This window comes from Phaethon aethereus (assembly GCF_964289735.1).
Source record: "Phaethon aethereus genome assembly, chromosome: 2".
Lineage (NCBI taxonomy): Eukaryota > Metazoa > Chordata > Aves > Phaethontiformes > Phaethontidae > Phaethon > Phaethon aethereus.
Genome location: NC_138582.1, coordinates 136,446,385 through 136,468,784, shown reverse-complemented (window position 1 = coordinate 136,468,784; position 22,400 = coordinate 136,446,385). Strand labels below are relative to the sequence as shown.

The window sequence follows — 22,400 nt, the reverse complement described above, 5'->3', positions numbered from 1 at the left end:
AAGGAGCTGTAGCTGTAATTTTTGATTTTCCAGTAGGCATTACTCAGAGCAATAATAAGCTGCAGAGCTCATGAGGTTGTTGAATGGAGCACACTATAGCTGGTGAAATTCACCGTTGATAAATGCAAAATAATACATATTAGAATGAAAAATTTGGACTGTTCATGAATATTTCTTGATTACTGTTTATTCATTAGTAGTTTAGGGAAGAAGACCTGGGGCTGACTGGGGACAGTCCAGAGAAAACTGAAGTTAGCCCTGGTCTGAGCTGAGAGTTGGACTGGATGACCTCCAAAGGTCCTTCTAGCCTATACCATCTCATGATTCCAAAAATAAAGCAGAAATTCATCCAGTAATATTTTACAAGATGAACTTCAGTATGAGAATAAAAAGGAAAGATTGTCTATGCAGTGTGTGTTTGTATATATATATATGGTAAAATTATTTGTAACAGTGCGTAGTAAGGGAGTGTTATAATGATATAGTAAAAAATGCTGCACGCATCTTACTCGGGAAAACTTGCTTTTGGCATGTTTCTTGTAACTGAGCTGTGACTCAGTCCAGAAATTTGAAGATACCAATTCAATTTTTCAATTTTTATATACAAAGAAACTGAAAAAATATGTATACTTCCATAATTCATGTGTTAATCCATCATTTAATTATTGAGGATTATTGGTAAAATTTTGTTCTGAAGGCCTCTTGGACATTTCTGTGTTTGCTTCTCAAGGTCCCCATGTTGCATGTCATCTCTCAAGAAGAACGTACAGTCACCGTTTTTAAATTCTTTTAAATTTTTAAATTCTACTATGTGGCCTCCAAATATTTAACTTCAAAAGCTACAGTTACGGTGCAATTCTTCACATAGGCCAGTGCAAAATGCTATTCTTTCAAATGTCTTGCAGATTCCAGCTAGCAGTAAGATTCTCATCTAATTTATCACACTTTTCTCCATATGTGAGGTGACTGAAGTTACTAGTTTCTACGAGCTGCTTACCTATACATAAGCTGTATCCAAACGGGGTATATTGTGCCTAAGCTTATATACACTTGGACTAACAATGATTTGTGTATCTATTGTGCTCATAGAAAGGAAAGAATATAATTTCTTGTTCATTGAGAGGATTTAAAATGTTATTTAAAGAAAAGATTTGAAAGTGATTGAAGTTACCTCGTTTTAATTACATGTTTAACTTATGTCTTCTCTAATAGCTGTGTGGCAGACTGGAAATGATCAAAGTGTCTCTAAAAGTGTAGTGCATAACATGAAGACGTGTGTGTGTAAAAGCCATTGATAGTTTCCCCAGGACTGGCAACTAGAAGGAAAAAAAAAAAAACAAAAAACCAAAAAGGAAGTTAGCATGCACCAGAGCTTCAAACAATCTAGGAATCTTAGAAGGAAGTTTCCAAAATTATAACAAGTTGGGGTGTGACACCCACTTTATGAAATGTTAATCCAAGAAATTTCAACTATAGAAAATTGTAAGGCTGAGGGATGCATTTCCTCTGATCATTAGTGCCCAGTTTCCTACCTGTGAAATGTTAGAGGATGATGAGAAGCTGAGTTCATTAGTAAGGTTCAGTAGGTGGAATGAGCTCTGCAGATTGGTGGGTACAGAACAGGAACTTTCCTGTCTTTGCCCTTTTGCTTCTTAACAGAATTTACACTCATTAATTCCATGAAATCCACCACTTTGCTTGGTTTTGTTTTAACCATAGTTACAGCTGGCATTTCACAGAAGGTCTGCTTAGCTTTCTGGGCTCAGCTTTCTTCTCCTTCTAAACATGCACAACATGGTCAACAGTGAATAACTTTGTAGATTTTCATCCCTACTCAATGATCTTGAACTGTGCTGTTCAACCTTACATTTAAAATCAGCTTGAGTTCCTCATCTGGAAACTTGTATCAATCCACATGTTAAAGGACATGATGCTCAGCATGATGTCCCATGGGGAGGACTGTTATGTACAGCAGTAGCATTAACCAGGATTAGGTGATGAAAAGATGCAAACTCAGAGTGAAACACTGACTTTTTGCTGGCATCTGTTTTTAGAGTTATAATGACAAGCTGTATAAATATTCACCAGTTGCCTTCCAGTTTTCCAGAGAGTTTTACATCTAGCAGTTTCATCAGCTCCATTTTTCCAAACATGGTAACTTCTTGATCTGCTTCATTTAATGTTTGCATTCAGTATTTTGTAATGTGCACCCCTGCTCTCTGCAACTGGTTCCAGCTGGCTCATGTCAGGCCTTTTAAAGGTATGATTCACTGTGTAAGGGAGTCTGTGAAATGGGTATAAAGAGGAGGCAAATTTTCATTTCTTCTGGAAAAAAATGAACAATGCAGGCACTTCTCAGTGACAAGTACCTAGATTTTATTTATCTTAGCTGCTGATAACCCTCTGTACCCCATCAGCCTCTAGAAAGCTCTTATTCCTTACTTCAGTTGTATGCATCCATAGGCCATAGAAACAAGAAGTCCTCCAATGTTTAAGGGAAGATCCCTCTTGATGTATAGACATTCTTCTATTTCTCTATCTGGGCTGCCTTCTGACTGGAGAACTTCCCCCAGTCTGTGGGGAGTTTTCCCCTCACCCACCACCTTCTTCAGGAGTAGCAGAAGTGCTGTGCAGCCTTGTAAGTCATCCTCTGAAGAGCCAAATTTCTTTTAAGTATGCACAAGGCCAGTATGTAGATCCCACAAGAAGAAGGTACTCCACCAGCGCAAATTCATCTGAATCTGCATGAAATCAAGCAGCACAGAAGAGAGAGCGAGTTTGTATGTCATCTCTGAGTGCTAGCCTTTAGTAGTCCTCTGCATTCTGGAGCTAAACAAAGAAAGAGCAATGAAGCAGTTACTCTTCTGTCTAGTCTCTTTTAAATGCCTTTAAAGTGTCATTAGAGTTTTTCTTGTCGTTATGCAGGCACCGATCCATATGTTCACTTGCCCCCTATCCTTCAGTTCATTTCTACCCCTTTTCCCTTCTGGTCATTTATTTGCCTGTCTCTTTCTCATCTTCCTCTATCCAGTTTTCTAAAGAATAGACTTGAAGGCAGAGTACAAACTGTTAGTGAACTCTGCTCCTGCATTCATGGATGTTCTGTGCTCCCTGACTCATAATTCAGCTACTTTCTGTCGGCAAAGAGAGAGAGAAGGAGAGTTGTACATATTTTTCATATGGAAGTGTTTGTGGCCAGCAATTTTCAGTGATGATAATTGATGCAGCTGTTAGCAATCAATAATACATCTTCAGCCTAGACAGCACAGTTAAACTAACCTCCTTTCACTTTTCATGGCTTCCAGAATATTTCTTTAAATGAGAAATTAAATTCTTATCAAACATGGGCAATATTGTAATGAATACTGTCACCGTAATTTTTTTAATGTCAAATATATACAGTCTGGTACTAATACAATACAGTATGTAATTTTAAACTTTTACAATGTTTTAAAGATGATAAAGAATACTCTGTGGATGGTGATGCCTACTGATCCTTTCTTTTGTGTCTTGTAGTGTCTTGCGTTTTGTAGTGACGCCTTTCCTGTTCAAAAGTCATGAGGTAGGAAGTACTTTGATAAAGGTATTAAGTACCAAAAAAACGATATTATTATGATATTATGTACCAAAAAAACCTCCACAGAGATATTGGGGCATTCCTTACTGTTTGTCTCACTGCAGAAGAATGTTCTTGCCATCTTTACTACCTGAGCCTTTGATGGATGAGTGTACCTGAACTGTGGTCAGATCTATGTTATCATGCAGGCAAACTTGAGATGCCTAAAAATAAGCCTCTCCTAAAAAAAGAGAGTAGAGAACCATTTCTGTATTCATTCTTCTTATGTCTGGCATGCTAGACTGATGAAACTTTACTTGTAGCGCACCTCTATGTGATGCCCTTATGAGCAGAGGTCCTCATCAGTCTCTCAATTTAAGATACATCACTATTAAAAAGTGGATTGGCTGCCTCATTATCCCTAAGAAATCAAGCCAACCTTCTTTACTAAGCTCTAAGTTGCAGTTTCATCTTTCACCCTTCACCAGTTCATTTCTTATTTTTAATTTATATATTATTTTGAAATTTCATGATTACACACCACCAATTCAAGAGCTAAACTTGGCAGCTCAGAGCTAAATCTCTGATCCTGCAAAACCGCCAAGTTTTCATGGAGGTATGCGCTCCTTGCTCATGTTGCAGTTCTTCCATTAAACCTGAAATAGGAAAATTTTGTTCTGCAGTGAAACTTACTGTTGTTAGTTCTGTAGTTGCTCTAGGAAGGTTTCAGGCAATTTGCCTGCTGCAGCCCCTGTTGTCTTGCCTTGTCTTTTCTTTTTTCAAAATGGTCTTTCAAGCTCTGTTTTTGTATTCAATTTTTGCCTTACCTGATTATTTGTAAAAATAGTACTTTTCAAGGTGTTAATCTCTTAGCTTTTATCACTGGACTATCTGACTTTTTTAACACCTTTCTTTTGCTTTAGTTCTTCTTAGTTGGCTGCGCTGGAAAGGATTCTCTTTTCTGACAGAGTGAGAAAGAATGTAAGTGCTTATCTTCCTGATGAAAAGGAAAACTGAGATAAACACATTGTGGGTGGTTCCTCTTTTTGGTTCTTTTTCATGAACAAAGGCAGTAGTTTGGAGTTCTTATTTTTACAACCGGAAAAAAATTGTGATTTTTTTCCCCCTTGTTTTGTTGACTAATTATTCTTGACTGATTGTTACTGTATTTCTTAGACTTCTTCAGAAAGACAGGGTGTTGTATCTTCAATGACAAGATAGGTCCTCATCCAAGTGTCTTTCAGCTGGTTCTGTTAAGTAGGCATTAGCAGAAACAATTTTATATCCCATGTCATTCTACCTGCTCAGTTAAGAGAATCTGGAGAAAATCCTGCAGTTCAGCGAATTACCAGTTACACGGCAGGAGTGGTGGATACTGAAGAAGACGAAGGCTCTGAGAGGTCTAAGAGAGGGGCTTTGCAGGGGCTCACTGGGGGTGGGCAGTGGCTGCTGCTGAGTTGAGGTACATTCAGTACAAAATCCCTGGAAGCGGAGAGAGGGCATGTCACTGCCTTTAGGGCAGTGTATAAAGATGTGGTTAAAGACCTTTGGTGAAGGTGTGGGTCAGCATGCAGGAGATCTGCTTGTTTTCTGCCACTAGTGAAACCATCCTGTCTGCCCAAGAGCAGACTGCTGGATCCCTTATGCCACCAGGCTCATATACGAAATGAAAATAATAACTCTGTTCTTGCATTTTTTTCCTTTCTCTGTTACAATTTTAAATGCTTCAGCATGCATAGGACATAATTGCAGTGTCCTAGGATGTTTGTTACTGAATCTAGCACAAGAAACTTGAACTTTTGTCTGGCACCTCCAGATCTAGCCATTGCAATACAGGCCAGCGTCATCAAACAGAAACGTTTCTCCTCCTATTACTATCTCCAGGCACCTGATCTCCACCATTTAAAGGGATATTTGGTAAGGGATTCTAATGATGGTTTTGTTCTAAATTGTTGTTAGTGTACATGTGTTGTACATGCAGCTGTAGAGAGAACAGAGAGTACATCAAAACCTTTCCTCTAAAGTTCGTATCCTTCAGATTTAAAGGTATTGTCTACAATTATTGTCATTAAAATATATTATTTAAAATTAAAAAAAAAAAAAAAGAAAACCAGAAACACCAAAAAACCAACAAACTTTAAGCTATAATATTTACCCATCCCTTTTCTGAATAGGTTCTGGGCAGCATCTGTGTAAGCTCACAGCTTCACTTTAGAAGACAGAAAGTCTGATGTCAAGATGATGTGAACCAACGAAACAAAACTATTGAGCTGGCCAACAGGTTGGTGAAGGGACTTGAGGTAAGAAGACTTTGCCTGAATGTTCATCCTAGTATGAGTTTCGAAATATTTGAAATGTTTTGTTGAGTATGGAGTTAAACTTAATTTTTTGAGGATTGTGTGGAGAAGGCGGCGGGGGGGAGGGGGCACAGACAACAAGATGACCCTTATTAGAAATCATTTAAATGGAAAAACAAACAAACAAACAAAAAACCCAAACCACAAATAAAGCCATAATAAAATCCTGAGATATAAAATGTTCTGCACCACAATTGCATTTCCTAAAAATCGTGTACTGCTGAATAACTGATATTGGCGTGATTGCAAGAGAGAAGTCTCGATAACTAAGTCACCACATTTATACACAACTGTGAACACATTGTGACAGCTTGTGCAGCCTCTAGTTAATGAGCAGAAAGACCAAATAATCCTCTGGGTCAGGATGGAGTAGCCCTGCATCTGCCCCCGTTGCCCTTTACATTGCAAATAAGTGGAAGGCACCAATCAGATATTTGCTGTTTGCCTTTGTTTTTTTCCTTTTGCAGAAACTATTAATTTTTAAATAAGAATGAAACGTGTTTATGTTAAAATTATATATATTTCAGGGTGGTTATTAGTTTTATTTGCAGACAAACATCGTTAAAGCTAGCACATGCCTATTTAACAGTCAGTAACCATTCAAGCCAGCCGCAGCATTGCTGTGCAGTCTTTCCTAGGTCTTTACAGAAATTGTGCTGTCTCAATTCATCATCTAGAATTTTAACCATTGCTTTTTGACAAATAAGTGTAAATAACAGGAAATAAAAATTATAAACCATATTTACACTATTCTCTGAGTTCCCAAGGCAGCCTGAATAAATATTTTAAGGTGAATTTCATAAAATCCCTGTAACCTTGCTTTCAAAGATCAGAGAGTGAATACCTTTGTCTCTGTAAATCTCTTACTAGAGGCTAGAAATCAAGATTAAATCAGTTTGGAAAAAAAATATTTTAAAAGTATAGAACTAATCAAAAAAACCCAGTGCAATTAAAACAGATCAATTTTTGATACCCGATTCTGAAATTAATATGCCTAGAAATGTAAAATGTGAAAATAATCTCCTTCCTTTGATAGAAACATAGTGAAGTTGATGTTACTATCTGCATATGAAAACTTGTTTGCCCCAAGACACCTGAGGTGGTCACTGTTGGCCTGGCCCTGCAGATGTGCCAAGGCTTTGGAAGTTCTGTGGAAGTCACTGGCCTTTGACCATAGGTAGTCTCCAAGTCTTGGATTTTAAGGTTTTATTAGTGATCTTATAGTGTAAGTTAAAGGGGGAAATATTTGAAAGGATTAATTGAGAACGTCAAGTCTTTTCCTCCAAGAATAAATTCTTTTTGACTAGAACAGGAGACAGTTAACTTCTGAAAAGCATCAAGACTGATGATTTTGTCTATATAGCATTGACCTGGAAGCTCAACCATTCAGACTAATAAATCAGGCAATTTATATTTAATCATTAACTAACTCCCGAGCTGAACAGCTGTTCAAAATTAGAAATGGGTCACCCCGGCCAGGATGACATTACAGGCAATCTATAATGCATTAGAATAAAATTATAGTGATTTTTAACTGTCTGGAAATTTATTACACTGCATGTTCCAACTCTTAAACCCTTGTTAGCCAATGTCACTAGTGATTTATGGTGCTTGGGTGGTATGGTAAAATTACTGAAGATTTAAATAGACAATCATTCTATGTTTAGTAAATCTTCAAATTTCAAAGCTATTTTGGAGAATGAGGTGGGTGCTCTTTATTGTTTATGACTTACCAGTCAGTGACAAGAAGAAGAGAGAACGGATAAATTAAAAATCCCTTTTGTAAATTAATGGATTTATTGTCTTGTTGCCTTCAGTTAATGGCTTAAAGAAGAATCCAATGACTACTGTAGGCAAAAACGTATGTCTAAAATACTTCAAAACTGCTACATTGCAAAGATTGCTGTTAGAGCTTTCAACAGGAACAGTCCTTTACTTGTCATTGTGGGGCACCTCTTATGAATGTAACTGGGGTTTAGGAGGCCTTTGCACACTGAGTTCCTGCGTTTACACTGTGAAACATTTAAACGCTAACTCTTTTAAGCACGGTACTTTGATTAAAGATACTTCCATTTTCTTAGTGGATATTTTATATTCCTATTTTATAAAAAAAGTGGTTGAGTCTTCTGTTATCATAGAGTTCTGTGTCTGTCTTTGCAGGATAGGATGTTTAACCATTTTAGTAAATTTTTCTGAAAAATATAGATGGCAAGTACTTCATGAATATAAAATTTAACAGTTTGTTACTTTGTTTTTATACACATAGAAATTTATTTTTTAAATGAGAGTGAGTTGAGGTTGATTTTATAAATTTTTAAGGCTTTCAAGAATAAGCACATCCAAGAATATTCTTCTAAGCTCTCAAGCAGCTAGCACCAGCAAAATGCAAACATTTTACTTGATATTATTTGAAGTATTGATACTTGCTATTCAGTGATTTTTCATTGATTTTGATTACATCATGTAAAGGACTGGAAAAGTATGTTTTGATTACTGTCATTGGTCTGAAAAATAAATGTCTGTACAGGTAGTGGATAAAGGACAGTCCTTATAAGTTGTTAAGCAATGTGCTTTTCTTCTTTCGTGCCAGCCCTTTCTTTGCTTCAGCCCCTCTGCTCACTGGAGAATGGTTTCCTGAGGTTCCCCTTACGAAAGTGAACAAACTGTGAAACAACTTTTATTTTATCCTGAGTATTTCAAATAGTACAAACAAGGAAGAAAGGTTATGGCAGTCAATTCCAGTTTTACATCAGTTTGAAGATGACTCTAATGGATGATCAATTTTTACCTTCCTTTCCATGCTGAAACTATTTGAGCATACATTCATGCATACATTAATTCCTTTGCTGGGAATTGTATACACAGAGCAATCAAAGTATAATGTGCCAAATACTGCTAGTTTGGGTTTTGTACCATCTCATAAATTCCGATTGAGAAGGAGATGATGATTTGATCCATATCTTAAACATGAACTTTCTTTAAAGAGGAGACTTTCATTTCTTTGAAATTCTTTAATCACCATTTCAACATTTTAAATAGACACTGGGCTGTCTTTACAACGTAACTGGAGTAAAATAATAGCTTTCCATATAGCTACTAATAAGAAATCATCATATCTGAGACCATTCCTGACTATTCATCCAAAATATCCCAGGGTAAGCATGGTTAAGATGAACTCTGCAAAGTGCACAGGGGATTCCAGAAATAAGGGTGCTCTGTGGGGGGAAAAAAAAAAAAAACAACAAAGAAAACAATTTCTAGACTTAAACTTTGACAGAATCATTGAGGCTGGAAGGAACCTTCCAAGATCATCTAGTCCACCCACCTTGCTCAAACTGGATTGGTTAGATCAGATTGCCCAGGGCCATGTCCAGTTGTGTTTTGAATATCCCCCAGGATGGAAAGTCCACAAGCTCTCTGGGCAACCTGTGTGTTTGACTAACCTCGTCTTTCCTCCTGTCAAAATTCCAAATCATTACAGCTCTTAACTCAGTAAAACTTCTGTAGCTGGTAGGTAAAAAAAGCCAGGCAAATAAGAGGAAAAAAACCTGCAACTCTTCTGCCTTGCCTCTTTCCTTGGAAAAAAGCGTGAGAAAAAAGTAGCTCTCACATCCTTGTTGAGGCTGAAACAGCTTTTTCTCCTTTCCTCATTATTTTTTTTTCTAATATTCTTGTTTCCTTGCGTTTTCTGAGTCTTGCTGGAAATGACTGTGCTTTGCACAAGGCAGTAGTGCCATCCTGTACCTGGCAGTAGTATGCCAGATGCTGCCAGTATTGGCGTGTGTCTGCCATACTGCATCTGGTCTAGACAAATGCACCAATTACTGAAAAAAAGTCAGACATAGAATGCTCGATGAAGACCTCCATCCTATTTTTTCAGCTTCAAAGGCTTCAAATCACCACCAGAAAGTAGGGATTGTTTCCAGCCTTGCAGTCTTAGGAAGCGTATCTCTTGCTGACAGAGTACTTTCCTGTTGTACCTTTGTGTGCTTCTGGTTTTTAATGTGAAGATTAAATGTTCCATCACTTCCAAGTTGTCCAGGCGATAACATTTTCTGATCTTGCTTTGCAGTCTGAAAAGATGTGTTGGTGCCAGTCCATTGAAAACCTCGAAGCACTAAAGAAAACTTTATGTGGTGACGTCTTATTAAGAGCAGTGTTTGTGTCTTACTTTGGACCCTTCACAAAACACTATCACCAGGAACTGCTGGAACATTTCTGGGTTCCTTTTCTAAAGTCACAAAAGGTAAAATTTGCTGTACAAAATGGGAGTCTCCAGTGAAGAGTCTGGTTTGTTAAAGTTGCTGTCTTTCAATAATTTGAAGTACAGATCTGTATTTAAATAAAGTGGCTCTTTGCGGGTATTTGTTTTCTGGTATAGGTATCTATAGATCGATAGATACGCGCACACGCACACACACACACGCACACGCACACTTTCCTCGGATTACAGGTACCTTTGGAGCCGAACGGGAGAGAGAGGTTAGGTCCTCTCTGGCAAAAGAAAATCCCCTCCCTTTCCAATTCTCAATGCCAAATTCTGTCCTTTGTGACACCTGTGTAACAGCAAATGCTATAAATAGTGATAAGGCTGTATAGAGGGACCTATTCCGCTTAGCTTTTCAGCTCATGTAGTTATGATAACCCCCATTTCTCTGTACACGGAGGAAACCGAGATAGTACTCAGTAAATGCACAGTGGCTCTAACCCTTAGAGTTGTCTCTGCACAGCTTTCTCCATCCTTCCTTTGTGAAGCTTTGGACTGTTCCTTTCTTCCTTACTGCTGCAAATGCTCCTCGCCTCTCCCTACTTGTTTCCTATTTCTCATGTGCCACAAATCACAGCATTATATCACGATTAATATAGTGATTAATGTAGTTTATTCTCTGAAATATGTGACATGTGGAACTTTAGTGCAGATTTGGGGACAATAGATGTACCTGTATATTAAAATATTTTTCTTGCATTGTGTGAAAATTTGTATGAGCAACCCTGATAATACCCCAACGTTAGTGTTTTCCACAAGGAAGTATTTCAGCTCATGGAAATTATCGTATTGCCTGCCTTACAGTCCAGAGATAAAACAAATCATATTTTCAGTCTTCTGGTGTATTTAGATAAATGAGTTACACGTGGGAGATAAATACGTTGCAGGCTTGCAGAAGAGAGTGTATGCCTGTTGGTCCTTTTGCGCTTGTATTTTCAGCAAGGTGATCAAAAGTTAGGTTTATTTTGGGCGCTGTGATTAGAATCAGGGATTAAACAATTTTAAGGTGGTATGTATTTTGCAACAACATGGTAACTATGAGATTGTGCCACAGAAACTGCATTAGATGTATTGTGCCATTCTTGTTAATACTAATAACTGTGCAAATTTGGCTTAACTTAAATATATGTAATGATTTTCTTTATAAATAACCACTAGATTTACACACTTTTTTATTTCAGTGTGCACTTTTAAAAGAATCTCCGGTCTACAAGCCAGCACTAAGGACTATACATGTCTAGGGAGGAGTAAAATTTTGTTGGAAAAGTTTTTAGAACACTTCTGAATGGGATAGAAGACACTTCAGGGTAAATACTGATAATGCTGTGCTTTCCTTTAATTTATGGGTTTAGAATTCAATCCAGGAATCACAAACAAGGAAGCTTGGAATAATATCGTGAAGGAGTTGGTGGGGGTTTGCCCTTTGCTTCAGCAAGGAAAAATTTAAGTCCGGGCATCTGGCATAGCTCTTCTTTTATGCTTCCACTAGCCACTCTTTTTTTTTTTTTCCCAAATAACTTAGCTGTTCCCTCTCTCTTACTCTGTTGTGTGCGTTAGGCATTCCCTTCCCACCCATACCTGCTCGGTAAGCGCTGACTTCAGAGTCGATTTCTATTTCATCTCCTCGTCAATGCCTGCGACAAGTTAGTGCCCAGCCAGCGTGGCTGGCCGGTGGCTGCTCTAGTGTAGGTGGAGACCACAGCTTCCTTCTGAGCCAACGGGCGCTCCGACGGGAGCGATGCCACAGCCGGTGCCGCGCAGCGAGCTCCGGGGCTGCCTCTGCCCCCGGAGATGGTCCCGTTCTCTGGCTTTTGCCCTTGTTGAACTGTATTGACAAGATAACATGGGAATCCTGTTTTTATAATTTCTGTGTGGATAGATGCTGATTTATGTTCCAGAAATACCTGCTCGAGAGCATACATGAGCATTGAATTTGCAATATCAGAATCCATATACGCTGAAATTTAGAATACATGGTGGTTTTTTAACTTTACAGGATTATAAATATTTTGATGAAGTAAATGTCTTAAATGGAAACGCTTTTTTTTTTTTTTTAATCCATTATAAATGTGATAAACTGCTCCTCATCACATCTCCTACTATATTCTTTTGCATCTGAAACTCCGCAGGGATCCTCCTAATCTTTCTTCCTAGAAAGCCTTAATTTATGTCAGCCCAGCTGTCTTGTGCATTGCACTGAGTCATGTCTCGCTGCTTGGTAGCCTTGCTGGATGCTTATATTCCGCTCTGATTCAAAGGTTCCTGTTCCTGTGACGAGGGCCTGGACGCGATTGCCACATCGACAGCTGACCGCGGCGCGGAGTAACGAGGGACTGGCCGGTGATAGGATGTCGGCAGAAAATGCCACTGTTCTAACGAACTGCGAGCGCTGGCCTCTCATGGTAGATCCCAAACAACGGGGAATTAAACGGATAAAGAATACATATGGAGCTGACCTGAAAGTCGTACATCGAGGACAGAAAGGGTATGTGCATGCCGAAGAATGGGCTCTCATGTTTACTGCCCTGAAGTTCCCCTGATTTTTGTAAGGGATTGGCGGTTGTTGGAATGCACTTACTTGAAGACTTGAAATATTACATCACTGCTGCTTATTTATCCATAGCATCATTCTCCATTTAAAATAGCGCTTGAAAGAGGACCTTTTTTATTTTCAGCTGTTGATGTGGAAATTAAGTGGAAGTTGAGGTGCGCTTCTTGTGAGGAGCAAGTAACTTTTTCAATAGGTAAGGTGCAAATCCTGATGATGTGACATTGCTTATGCTGTACCGTTTAATCAGCAGAACACATGCACCTTACAGAGGGAAAGATTCAATCCAATGTACGGCATTCAAGGCAAAAGCCAATTATCAAGTCTTTTGCTGATAAACATGTTTTTAATTCTCATTACTATTACTGAATTAGATGTAAATTGATAGCACTTCCATGTAATTGATCTGTTCATATCTTTTCTCATGTTTACTTTGATTTAGGGAGACAACGAGATAAGATTTAACTGCTCCTTTTCAAAGGGCTATCTGAGTTTATTTTACTGAATTCCAGATACAACACACAATTACACAGTGCAGTAAATGGTCACAGTAATGCCTCATTTTTAAACAAAGTGTCAATCATTTATCTGGTATGCTTTTCTGAACAAACTCTATTCCCTCACCTGCCCTGATTTTTTTTAAATTCTTTTTCCAACCCTCACAAATAATTGTGATTTTCATTCGTACCCTGCAGTACCTTTCTGCATGAAGCTGTATTGTCGTCTTACTTATCCTTCCACAATTATCTACTTTCTTCTCAGTGCCTGTTGAAACAGAGTTCTTCCAAGTCATTCAGATGCAATGCCTCCGAGAAGGCATTTATAGTGTCGATGAGGATATACCAAAAGCTGTAACACAAAAACATATAAGTAAAAAAATAAAAAAAGCTAAAATGTATAGGTGCCCCCCCCAACTTCCCTATGTCATTTCCAATGTCTTCAGTGGGTCTATATCCTCATATCTGCTTGTAAGAAAAATCCCAGCAATATATTTTTGATTAATATGAGGAATAGCAAGAGCATAGGTGTAAAAAAATTGAACTCAAAACTGCCGAGCTCTTAACCAGTGGGAAATTATTTGTGAACAGTTTTGCATGGTTTAATGAGGCTTCTTTTAGAAAAACTTCTCCAATTCTATTGTATGAAAGAAATCTTTCTATGACCAGCATTTATCTAATATTTGAGGGTTTGGGTTTTTATTTTTCATGTTAAGTTTTCTGAAGAAAAGAGCTTTGGCTTGTGGAGAGACTGTACTAATCAAAAACGTGGGTGAATCTATTGATCCCATACTTGATCTGCGGTTTGGAAGACCATACAGTTAAAAAGGGAAAGTAAGTATACTTGAATAATCAGAATTTTTCCATGACAACTGGATCTATATTGCTTTGATTGCCACATTTTGCTTACTACTTCATAATACTTCATGAAGTTATTTCTTTCTTTTTAAAATGTAATGGCTAAAAACTGATCGTGAGTCGATGTTAAAATGTTAGTATCTGCACCTTTAGATACAAATACCTTTAGATATAAATTTTCAGGATGATAATAGGAAAAGTAAAGGAGCTTGTACTCAAGTCCTTGGTGCAAGAGAATTTCACTGTGTAATATTTTCCATGACTTTTCATGAAAACTTCCAGTGTGATTGTTGAGTCTTCAAGGCACCTGTTACCTAAAGAATAGTGCTGATCTGTGGTTGCATGAAAGTAAACTTGGTAAACCTCATTAAATGTTTCATCTGATGAACTGAAATGCCATGTTATAGTCTCTGCTCAAATGTGAGTTTATTTTTAAGCCTGAAGGCCTTCCTCTCTTCTATTCCTGTTTTCAAACAATACATCTAGTTGAAGATGTCCCTGCTCGCTGCAGGGGGGTTGGACTAGGTGACCTTAAAAGGTCCCTTCCAACCCAAAGATTCTATGATCAACAAGCTAGATTTTTCATGTTGAAGAATATGATGTTTATTCTGATAAAAAGTCAGAGATACTTACTGAAGCATGTTTGGATGGGTCTCAAGTGTTACTCAGAGTATTTAGAGTACTTGCACAGTTTCAGATTGTTATAAGAGAAAATATGCAAGATAGGTTAAATAAAAATGGTATCTAGTTTTGGAAAGCTTACCTAAGCCTTTTCTCCCTCCTTCCCCCCAGGTTTCAGGCATTGGTGCCTGCACAGTAATTCTAAGCAATACACAACAGCTCAAATCTCCTTGCATACATGAAGCTCCTGGAAGGCGTACTCTTGTCCTGCACTGTGAGATCTTGAAATTATTCCTTTTTGTTGCATTTTTCTGTAATGGTATTTGAAGTATTTCAGAGTAAGCCCATATAGCTTGCTTTTTAGAATCTGTAGTGAAGAAGTTGTACTGAAAATTAGAATTATACTGGTCTGAAAGAGAGATCAGAAATTGCATGGTCTAACAAGTCTTAAGGCATGAGACAGAGGGATATAAAACAGTAGTAAAGTTGGACTGAAAAGGACAAGGGTCACAGTAATATAGTTTTGCATTTACTTAGCAAAGGCTTCCATGCAGCACAACAGAGCTGTACCCATGCACACAGACACAAACACAAATACATGAAACTATTCAAACACAGATTCTTCTGGTGAATATTTATAACAGCAGTACATGACCTAGCATCCTGTGGCTCACTGAAGATACAGCAGCTCTCCTTTGTGGGGCACTGGTAATATATATACCCCTTTATTACCAAAGAAGCAGAGTTTTCCTCATTCTGGATTAATTTCTGTTATTTGTTTGTTTTAGTAGTCGTGTCAGGCACTTTGGATTTTTTTTTCCTAATAAAGAAAGACTAGAAAGGTATTTGTGATAGATATGGTGTAGTCCAGCAGTTGAAGTTCATTAATAATTGGAATGTTGCAGAGTACGAAGTAATGAATACTAATTACTCCTTTCATGTCTGACAGCACCCTGTGGACCAATACATCAGCCCAGACTTTAATTTGGTTCTAGTAATGGTTTCATCAATAGTACATTAATTCTGTGTTTGAAAAGATATACAGTTGAACCTGACCCACACAGTAGATACCACTGTCATAAAATGGCCACATACTGACAACAACTGGATAATTACAAATAATTAAATCCACTGAGCTTCAGACAATCCTAATTTTAAGTAAAATATATCTTATCATATCAATCGACAGAAAGCATAGCAAGGGAGATTTATCAACTTGTACTCCTTCCAAAGCAAATTTACTAGCCTGCATATTACAGAACTTGCTGATGTGTGAAGCAGCTTCATAAAAGTGTATCTCCCCTTCCTTGCCAAGATTGTTCTTATATTGTACTCTTGGATATTCTGTAACACCAGCTTCGGGTATTGTTTCTGAATGAAGCCTGCAAAACAAATTCTCAGCTTCAGAGAACTTCAAGTATATGTATAAATTTATATTTTTTCTCAAAATGTGGGTGATTGTAGGGTGAACTACAGGTACTTGTTGTCTCTGAAAATCAGACTTCTTGCTTAAGTGCCTCAGCATGTATTTAGAAGCCTAATAAGTTTTAGGTGTTCAAGCTTGGATATTTTTTGTAATTTTAATTTTGGAGATGCAAACCTGCTCAGTGGGTCTTAATACACTTTAGACTGTGACCTTATGTTCAAAATGGCTTCAAAAAGCTAAGATTTTTATTACAATATTTTAGGATATTTTCTTTAAGAAAAGGGAGAAAAGAGAATAAAATAATTTCAAGAAAATATCAGTTGTAGTACGTAGCTTTATGTAAGCATGAAAGGCACAAGGAACAAAGTAAGTAAAATTCGGGTGCAACTTATTAGCAATGTAGGCAAAAATGATTCAAAATGCACGTGCTAAGATTTTCTGGAGCGGAAAAATCAAGGCGTAAAAGTAAACAAGTGCCAATTCTATACACAGTGTTGGGGTTTGGCCCTTGCCGGCTCTACGAGGAGCGAGTGATGCCACTGAATAGGTGTGGTATGGATGGGCTTTAATCTTTGAGTTTTACCTGTGTGTTTCCTATGCTGTTCTCCCCAGCACCTCTGTTTTGGAGATCACTGGATATGAGGATTAACTATAATAGATCAATGTCATTTTGACTCATAGGAGAGGGTATAGACAATTAAATTCGTGGTTCATAAGGCCCCTATTTGCATTCGCATGCGTTGTGACACCTGCTCAAATCCTTTGCACGTTCACAAAGCGGTAGTCCTGTCTCTCCAGTTGCAAGATTAGGTTATTGCAAGATTCTTTAAGATGAGAGATTTGATTTATGTGCAAATGTAGCTTGTATGAACAAGTTTCCATTCTTATCAGGCGTGACTATTATTCAAGAAACAGCAAGACAATTCACTCAGTTTCTCCACAGGGAGAAGCTTTCCTTGCCTGGAACATCTCACCAGCTGTGCCGCTTTAAGGCAGTGCTTTTCCCACTGAACTAGTTTGACCAACTTGCACAGTTTGCCTACTGAGATTGCCTAGTAACAGCTCCATTCTGCACTTGTTTTCACCTGATTTATTCAACCTCGTTCTCTACATTACTTGTTGCATTTGCAAGTCGGTTCCAGAAGCTTTTAATTTTAAGCAGCAGGAACTGAAAGAAGGCTCCCTCAGAAAAATGTGTTTATCCCTCTTTCTTCACACTGAAAAATATTGTTTCCCTTTCCTTTCCTGTCCAAGAATTTATCACTTCTTTTCATTCTTGCTGAGCTGATCCAAAACATTTAGCTACAGGAAACTATCCTACTTTCTGCCATTTAGAGGCATGGCACGTTTTGGAGAACATCTGCCCGGAAAGGTACTCTTTTTAATTTTGAGTTGCATGAAAGTATCTGCTAAGGAAATTTTTTGCGTAGGCTCTTGAGCCACCTCATGATACGAAGTCACGTTCCTACACTCAAGAATTTTTCATCTTTCAGATCCTGCCTTTGAAAGTCCTCAGAACTGTTTCCTTGGGCAACACATACACAAGGGAGAAGCAGGTCTTTGTCCCAATAACTCGGATTTTGGCAGATCAGACCAGATGTTGCACTACTCCTAGACTTCTAATAGCTGAGAGTTTGGCACTCATGTTAACTTCTGGGATATATTTGGGTTTATATTTGCTTTTGCTAAAAATCAGTTGTTCCTCAAAGTTTATACATGATTTTAAAAGTGCTTTGCAAACCTCTTTTTAATCCCTTAGTCAACTTTATTTCAAGATCTATGAGAATTTCAACAGGAAAGAACTAGTAGAGAACAATTGCTTTTTCATTTACTTTGTATGTGCTTAAGTAACAGGGAGCTGGAGCGCACATGAAAGATGCTCTGTCTGTTCCTGGATAGAACGGTGCATTAATTCAGCCCGTTCAATCTGCTTCTGCTGGTGGAACAGGAGATTATGAAGAAAAAATTACCAAAAGTAGAACTTGTCTTTAGTAATTTCTTTGATCTTTTTTTTTGCTATACTTTCTATCATGGACTTCCATAAATAGTGCCTATATCTGCTACATTTCTTCAGAATCCAGATTAACCTCTAAACAGATGCATTGCAATGAAAAAAGTTAAGCAATTCTACCGGGTTTCCCCACCTCTGTGTTTATCGTTGTGGCTTATACTCCTTGAACCGTGTGAGAGCAATAACAAAACATTTATTTTTCCCAGATCTGTAATTAACAGAACACCTAGAATAGCTTCAGTAATAAAACCCACTGAGTCATTACGTAGTTTTTGCCTTTCATAGATGATAATCACAGAAATTGGTAATTTATTGCTCCTGTGAATTGAGAACCCATAAATGAAGTACTTGAATCCAGAACTCTGAAGCTTATTATATCGCCTCGTAGACCTGAAATATAGTGTGACTCCCTTAGCAAAGTTTTTTCCACATACAGATCAAACTGAAAAAGTTGTCTTTTGCCAGATCTCTGCTTCTATCTGTTTCCTCTGTGGTTTTGCTCTGCATAGAAAGCAGAGCAAAATTAACCTCTCTCTGTCAAGCTCTACAGTTTTGTTCCCTCCAGCTGTAGCCAGTTTTGAAGGTTGTGGAGAGACCACAGTATCAGAATTGAAATCTGTGTTGCAGAACTGGAAGGTCAATTCATGTCCACCTGAGAAAGGTTGTGTTGTCTGAAGGACATGACTGTATGGCTAAATTATTTCCCTATTATACAAGCATAAGCCAGGAAAACTCATCTCTAGTAGTTTGCATGGCAATAGTATGCAACATACATGTCATGTTGAGTTTTGTAGAGTCATGGGTTTCCTAGCACTAGACATATTAGGTTATTTTTAGGAATTCACTTACAGTATATCATAAGTGACTGTCTTTTCTTCCTGATCCTTGATGAAACGCAGAAGTGCTTTCAGCACACCATTTCATTTAACCTATGTTTTCTGGCTAAGGGCATGTCAGAAGCAGGCAAGGATGTTAAGAGCTGAAATAATTCAGTGATTCTGGCAGTGCACTATGATATCCTAGAAAGAAAGAGATGTTAAAATTTGTATGGAAAGGACTTGTTTTATTCACGTTCTGCTGTGACTTTTGTGAATTGCATTTTAAGTGTTTAGTATCTATACTATTGCAGTCACTTTGAAGATTGATTTGACTTAACGAACGTCAGTTTGGATTTTGTGAAAAGGGTTTGTGTCTACCTATGTTCCATTGTATAAATGTTCTACTGGCTTTTTTTAAACAGAATTTTGTTGCTGATGTTTGGATCTCCTTTCTTGGCAAAGGATATTCAAAGCCATCGCTGTACAGAAGATATTGTACTTGTGCTCATGTGTGACAGCTGATGGCTGAAAATCAGCATACTGCTCACTGTGCAAGTAGATGACACAAAGTTGTGGCACCTGCTCACACCAGACCGGATGCACAGCACGCACCGTAGTCTATACGCAGTCTTTGCATTTTTTTTGTTGCTGTGCCATAGAAGTAGGAAGGTGAACTTTATGTTGCCTCACTTTTTTGGGGTTCCAAAATGGTACTTCAGCAGTAGCTGGAGCTTCTCGTTGAAGACAAGGGTTCAGGAAATCACATCTCTTCAGTAAGGGATCTTATTCAGCGAACAAAAGGTGAACCTCATTCTTTCACCCAGGAAGTAATTGATTTGGAACAAAACATTTAGTAGGTTGCCTTAAAAAATTATTTTTGTTATTTCAGTCACCAGCCCTTCTCTCTCCTCTGGTCACTATCAGTTATAAATATATGCACCTGCTTAGTTTTTTAGGATTTACTGCTGATCTATTTCAAAAGATGGAAAAGTGAGTTATATTTAAGAAAATGATTGTAAGAACTAACAGCTATCTCATTAAAGGCTGTCTGAAAACTTTCCTAAGTTTGTGGTAAGTAATGAAGGATACATTTACCCCTAAGTTACAGACTCTTCAGTACAGCAGTGAATAATCTACTGGTGTCTGCTGTATATGCAAATGAAACTATGCCAATTAAGAAATGCTCTGTGCATTCTTCATATAATTTTGGTGTCTTCAGTCATCCTCATTTTGTTTCTTAAGCTGCAGGCACATAAAATTTGGTTTGTAACCATTTCCTATGCTGCCAAGATCTTGTAGTACCCATCTTTTGCAATCTAAGATATTTACGGTTTTTTAGTTCCGTGAGGTCCCCACCCTTGTGCATTTTATTCCTTCACAGATATATCAAGATTGAAGACATGGAATGTGAATTCAACAAGAATTTCCATCTCATCCTTCACACTAAACTGGCTAACCCTCACTACAAGCTAGAACTGCAGGCTCAGGCCACCCTCATTAATTTCAGTGTCACCAGGGACGGGCTGGAAGGCCAGCTGTTGGCTGAGGTTGTTAGTGCTGAAAGGCCAGATTTAGAAAAATATAAAGTAAAGACTATCTTTTGATCTGTCCGTTGCTCCTTCTGAGATTTTAAGGCTAGCATTAATACGTCTGTTTTAATCTGCTGTACAATAATGTTTAGTAACCCATATATTAGAAAGAATTTAAGGGTCAGATTCTGCAAAACGTAGAAAGTACTTCTACTGATTTGTTCAAATCCATGCTCCCAGAGGCTTGACATGAAGCTCTGACAGAAATTAAATTTGTTGTGATCTTATTCCCACACTTCTCTCTACTGCTTGGTTTGCTCTGTGCATTGTATTTAATTTACAGTGTAGGATTAAAGCCCTCTGCAGTGCTTTGTGCTTCAGTGATCTTGAGCCAATAAGTGTGAATAAAATTTCATGCCAGTCCATAAGAGGATATGATGGCACTGTTAGGACCTGGGGCATTTGGTTAATAAATCATAATTTATTCCTGCAGAGATGCAGTTCTGTGGCTGCTGCAGTCATACCAATGTATAGCAAATTACGAAGAGAAACACTTTTATAGCTGGTTTAGAAAAGACTTTGAGCAGACTGTGATCTATGAGCTAAAAAATGAAAAAATACTTAGAGGTGTGAAATTAATAATAAGAATACTTCCTATTTCTCCAGCATGTCTTTCCAGTTATCTCATGTGATTTACTAGCTTCATCTGCAAAGACTTGCTACACCTCTTTGAGGTACTCCTGCTTCACGCAAGGGCAAACTGGGTCAGAGTGTTTAATTACTCCTTGAAGAATAAAAGCCATATACTTGGGAACAGGATCTGAAAACAGCTGGCCATTTTCCTCTGCATCTGCAATATTTTTTGCTGCATTTTTTAAAGATTTTTTTCGTTCTCTCTGTTAGTCCTGGCCAAGCAGCAGAACTGTTTCATGAGTGAGCTCAGGCAGCTGGAGGATGACATGCTGCTCAGCCTGTCAGCTGCCCAGGGCAGTTTCTTGGACGACAGTGAACTTGTAGAGAAACTCAAATCAACAACGTCAACTGCAGCAGAAATACAGCGCAAGGTAACAACAGTTGGGCTGTTTTTAACAGCTTAAGGTCACCCGTAAAATGTGTATTATTAATTAGTTTTAGTGAAATATTCCTATGAGCTTGGAATAGTCAAATTTCTTTCTGTCCAGTAAGTGCTGTCCACCCACATATTCGCAGTTTCATATCTATGGTGTGTAGTTGTCATGTAATTCTTTTTTTCCTTTTGATTTAGGTGCATGAGTTGGTACTGAAAAGAAATATAAGTATCAGCATGAAATGTGAACAAATAAATTCATATATGATTGCCATGTTTTCACAAGTGAACAGGCGTATTGCTGCAGAAAACAGTCATTCCCTAATGTTTGCCTAAGATAAGAAGCTTGCTTACCTTAAATACTTGCTACAGTCTGAAATAAAGTCAGTTCTAGAGTATATCCGTATTCTTTATTGTATGGATAGAAATGTTTTGGTAATTGTGTGGGATAATCATGGTGCATTAAAAAATAAATGAGACAACGGTCATCCTATAGATAGCTGAAGCCAAGGAAAATGAAGCTCAGATTAATGTGACAAGAGAGCACAACAGACCGACAGCCGTAAGAGCGTCTGTTCTTTACCGTGTTAGCAGCAGTCTGGGCAGCACCAACCCCCTCTGACAGTTTTCACTGAAGGAAAAATTCCATCTTCCTGATTCGGATGCGAAGTGCAAGGAACAGAGTTCTGCCTGCAGCAGTGATGCCCAATAAATTAGTTATCCCTCGTACCAGATGTTTGCATTTGCAGGGCTGCGTGCCTGGGAAAGGAGAACACGATGTGATCTCCTGCTGGTCTGTGACACGGTGCGTTCCCACAGGTCTTTGGCAGCTGTCTCCGTTCTGAT

General features: G+C 38.1%; 1 protein-coding gene across 1 annotated transcript in view; it reads left to right on the top strand.

Moving 5' to 3' along the window:
* DNAH11 (dynein axonemal heavy chain 11) overlaps positions 1 to 22,400 on the top strand; it is a gene marked incomplete at its 5' end in the record, with an annotated part of 158,846 nt that overhangs the window by 110,696 nt on the left and 25,750 nt on the right. Inside the window, 8 exon segments of the mRNA XM_081996498.1 lie at positions 9,986 to 10,159; positions 12,403 to 12,665; positions 13,942 to 14,038; positions 14,040 to 14,059; positions 20,341 to 20,545; positions 20,832 to 20,886; positions 21,392 to 21,552; positions 22,051 to 22,140. Coding sequence (XP_081852624.1) covers positions 9,986 to 10,159; positions 12,403 to 12,665; positions 13,942 to 14,038; positions 14,040 to 14,059; positions 20,341 to 20,545; positions 20,832 to 20,886; positions 21,392 to 21,552; positions 22,051 to 22,140 — 1,065 coding nt within the window.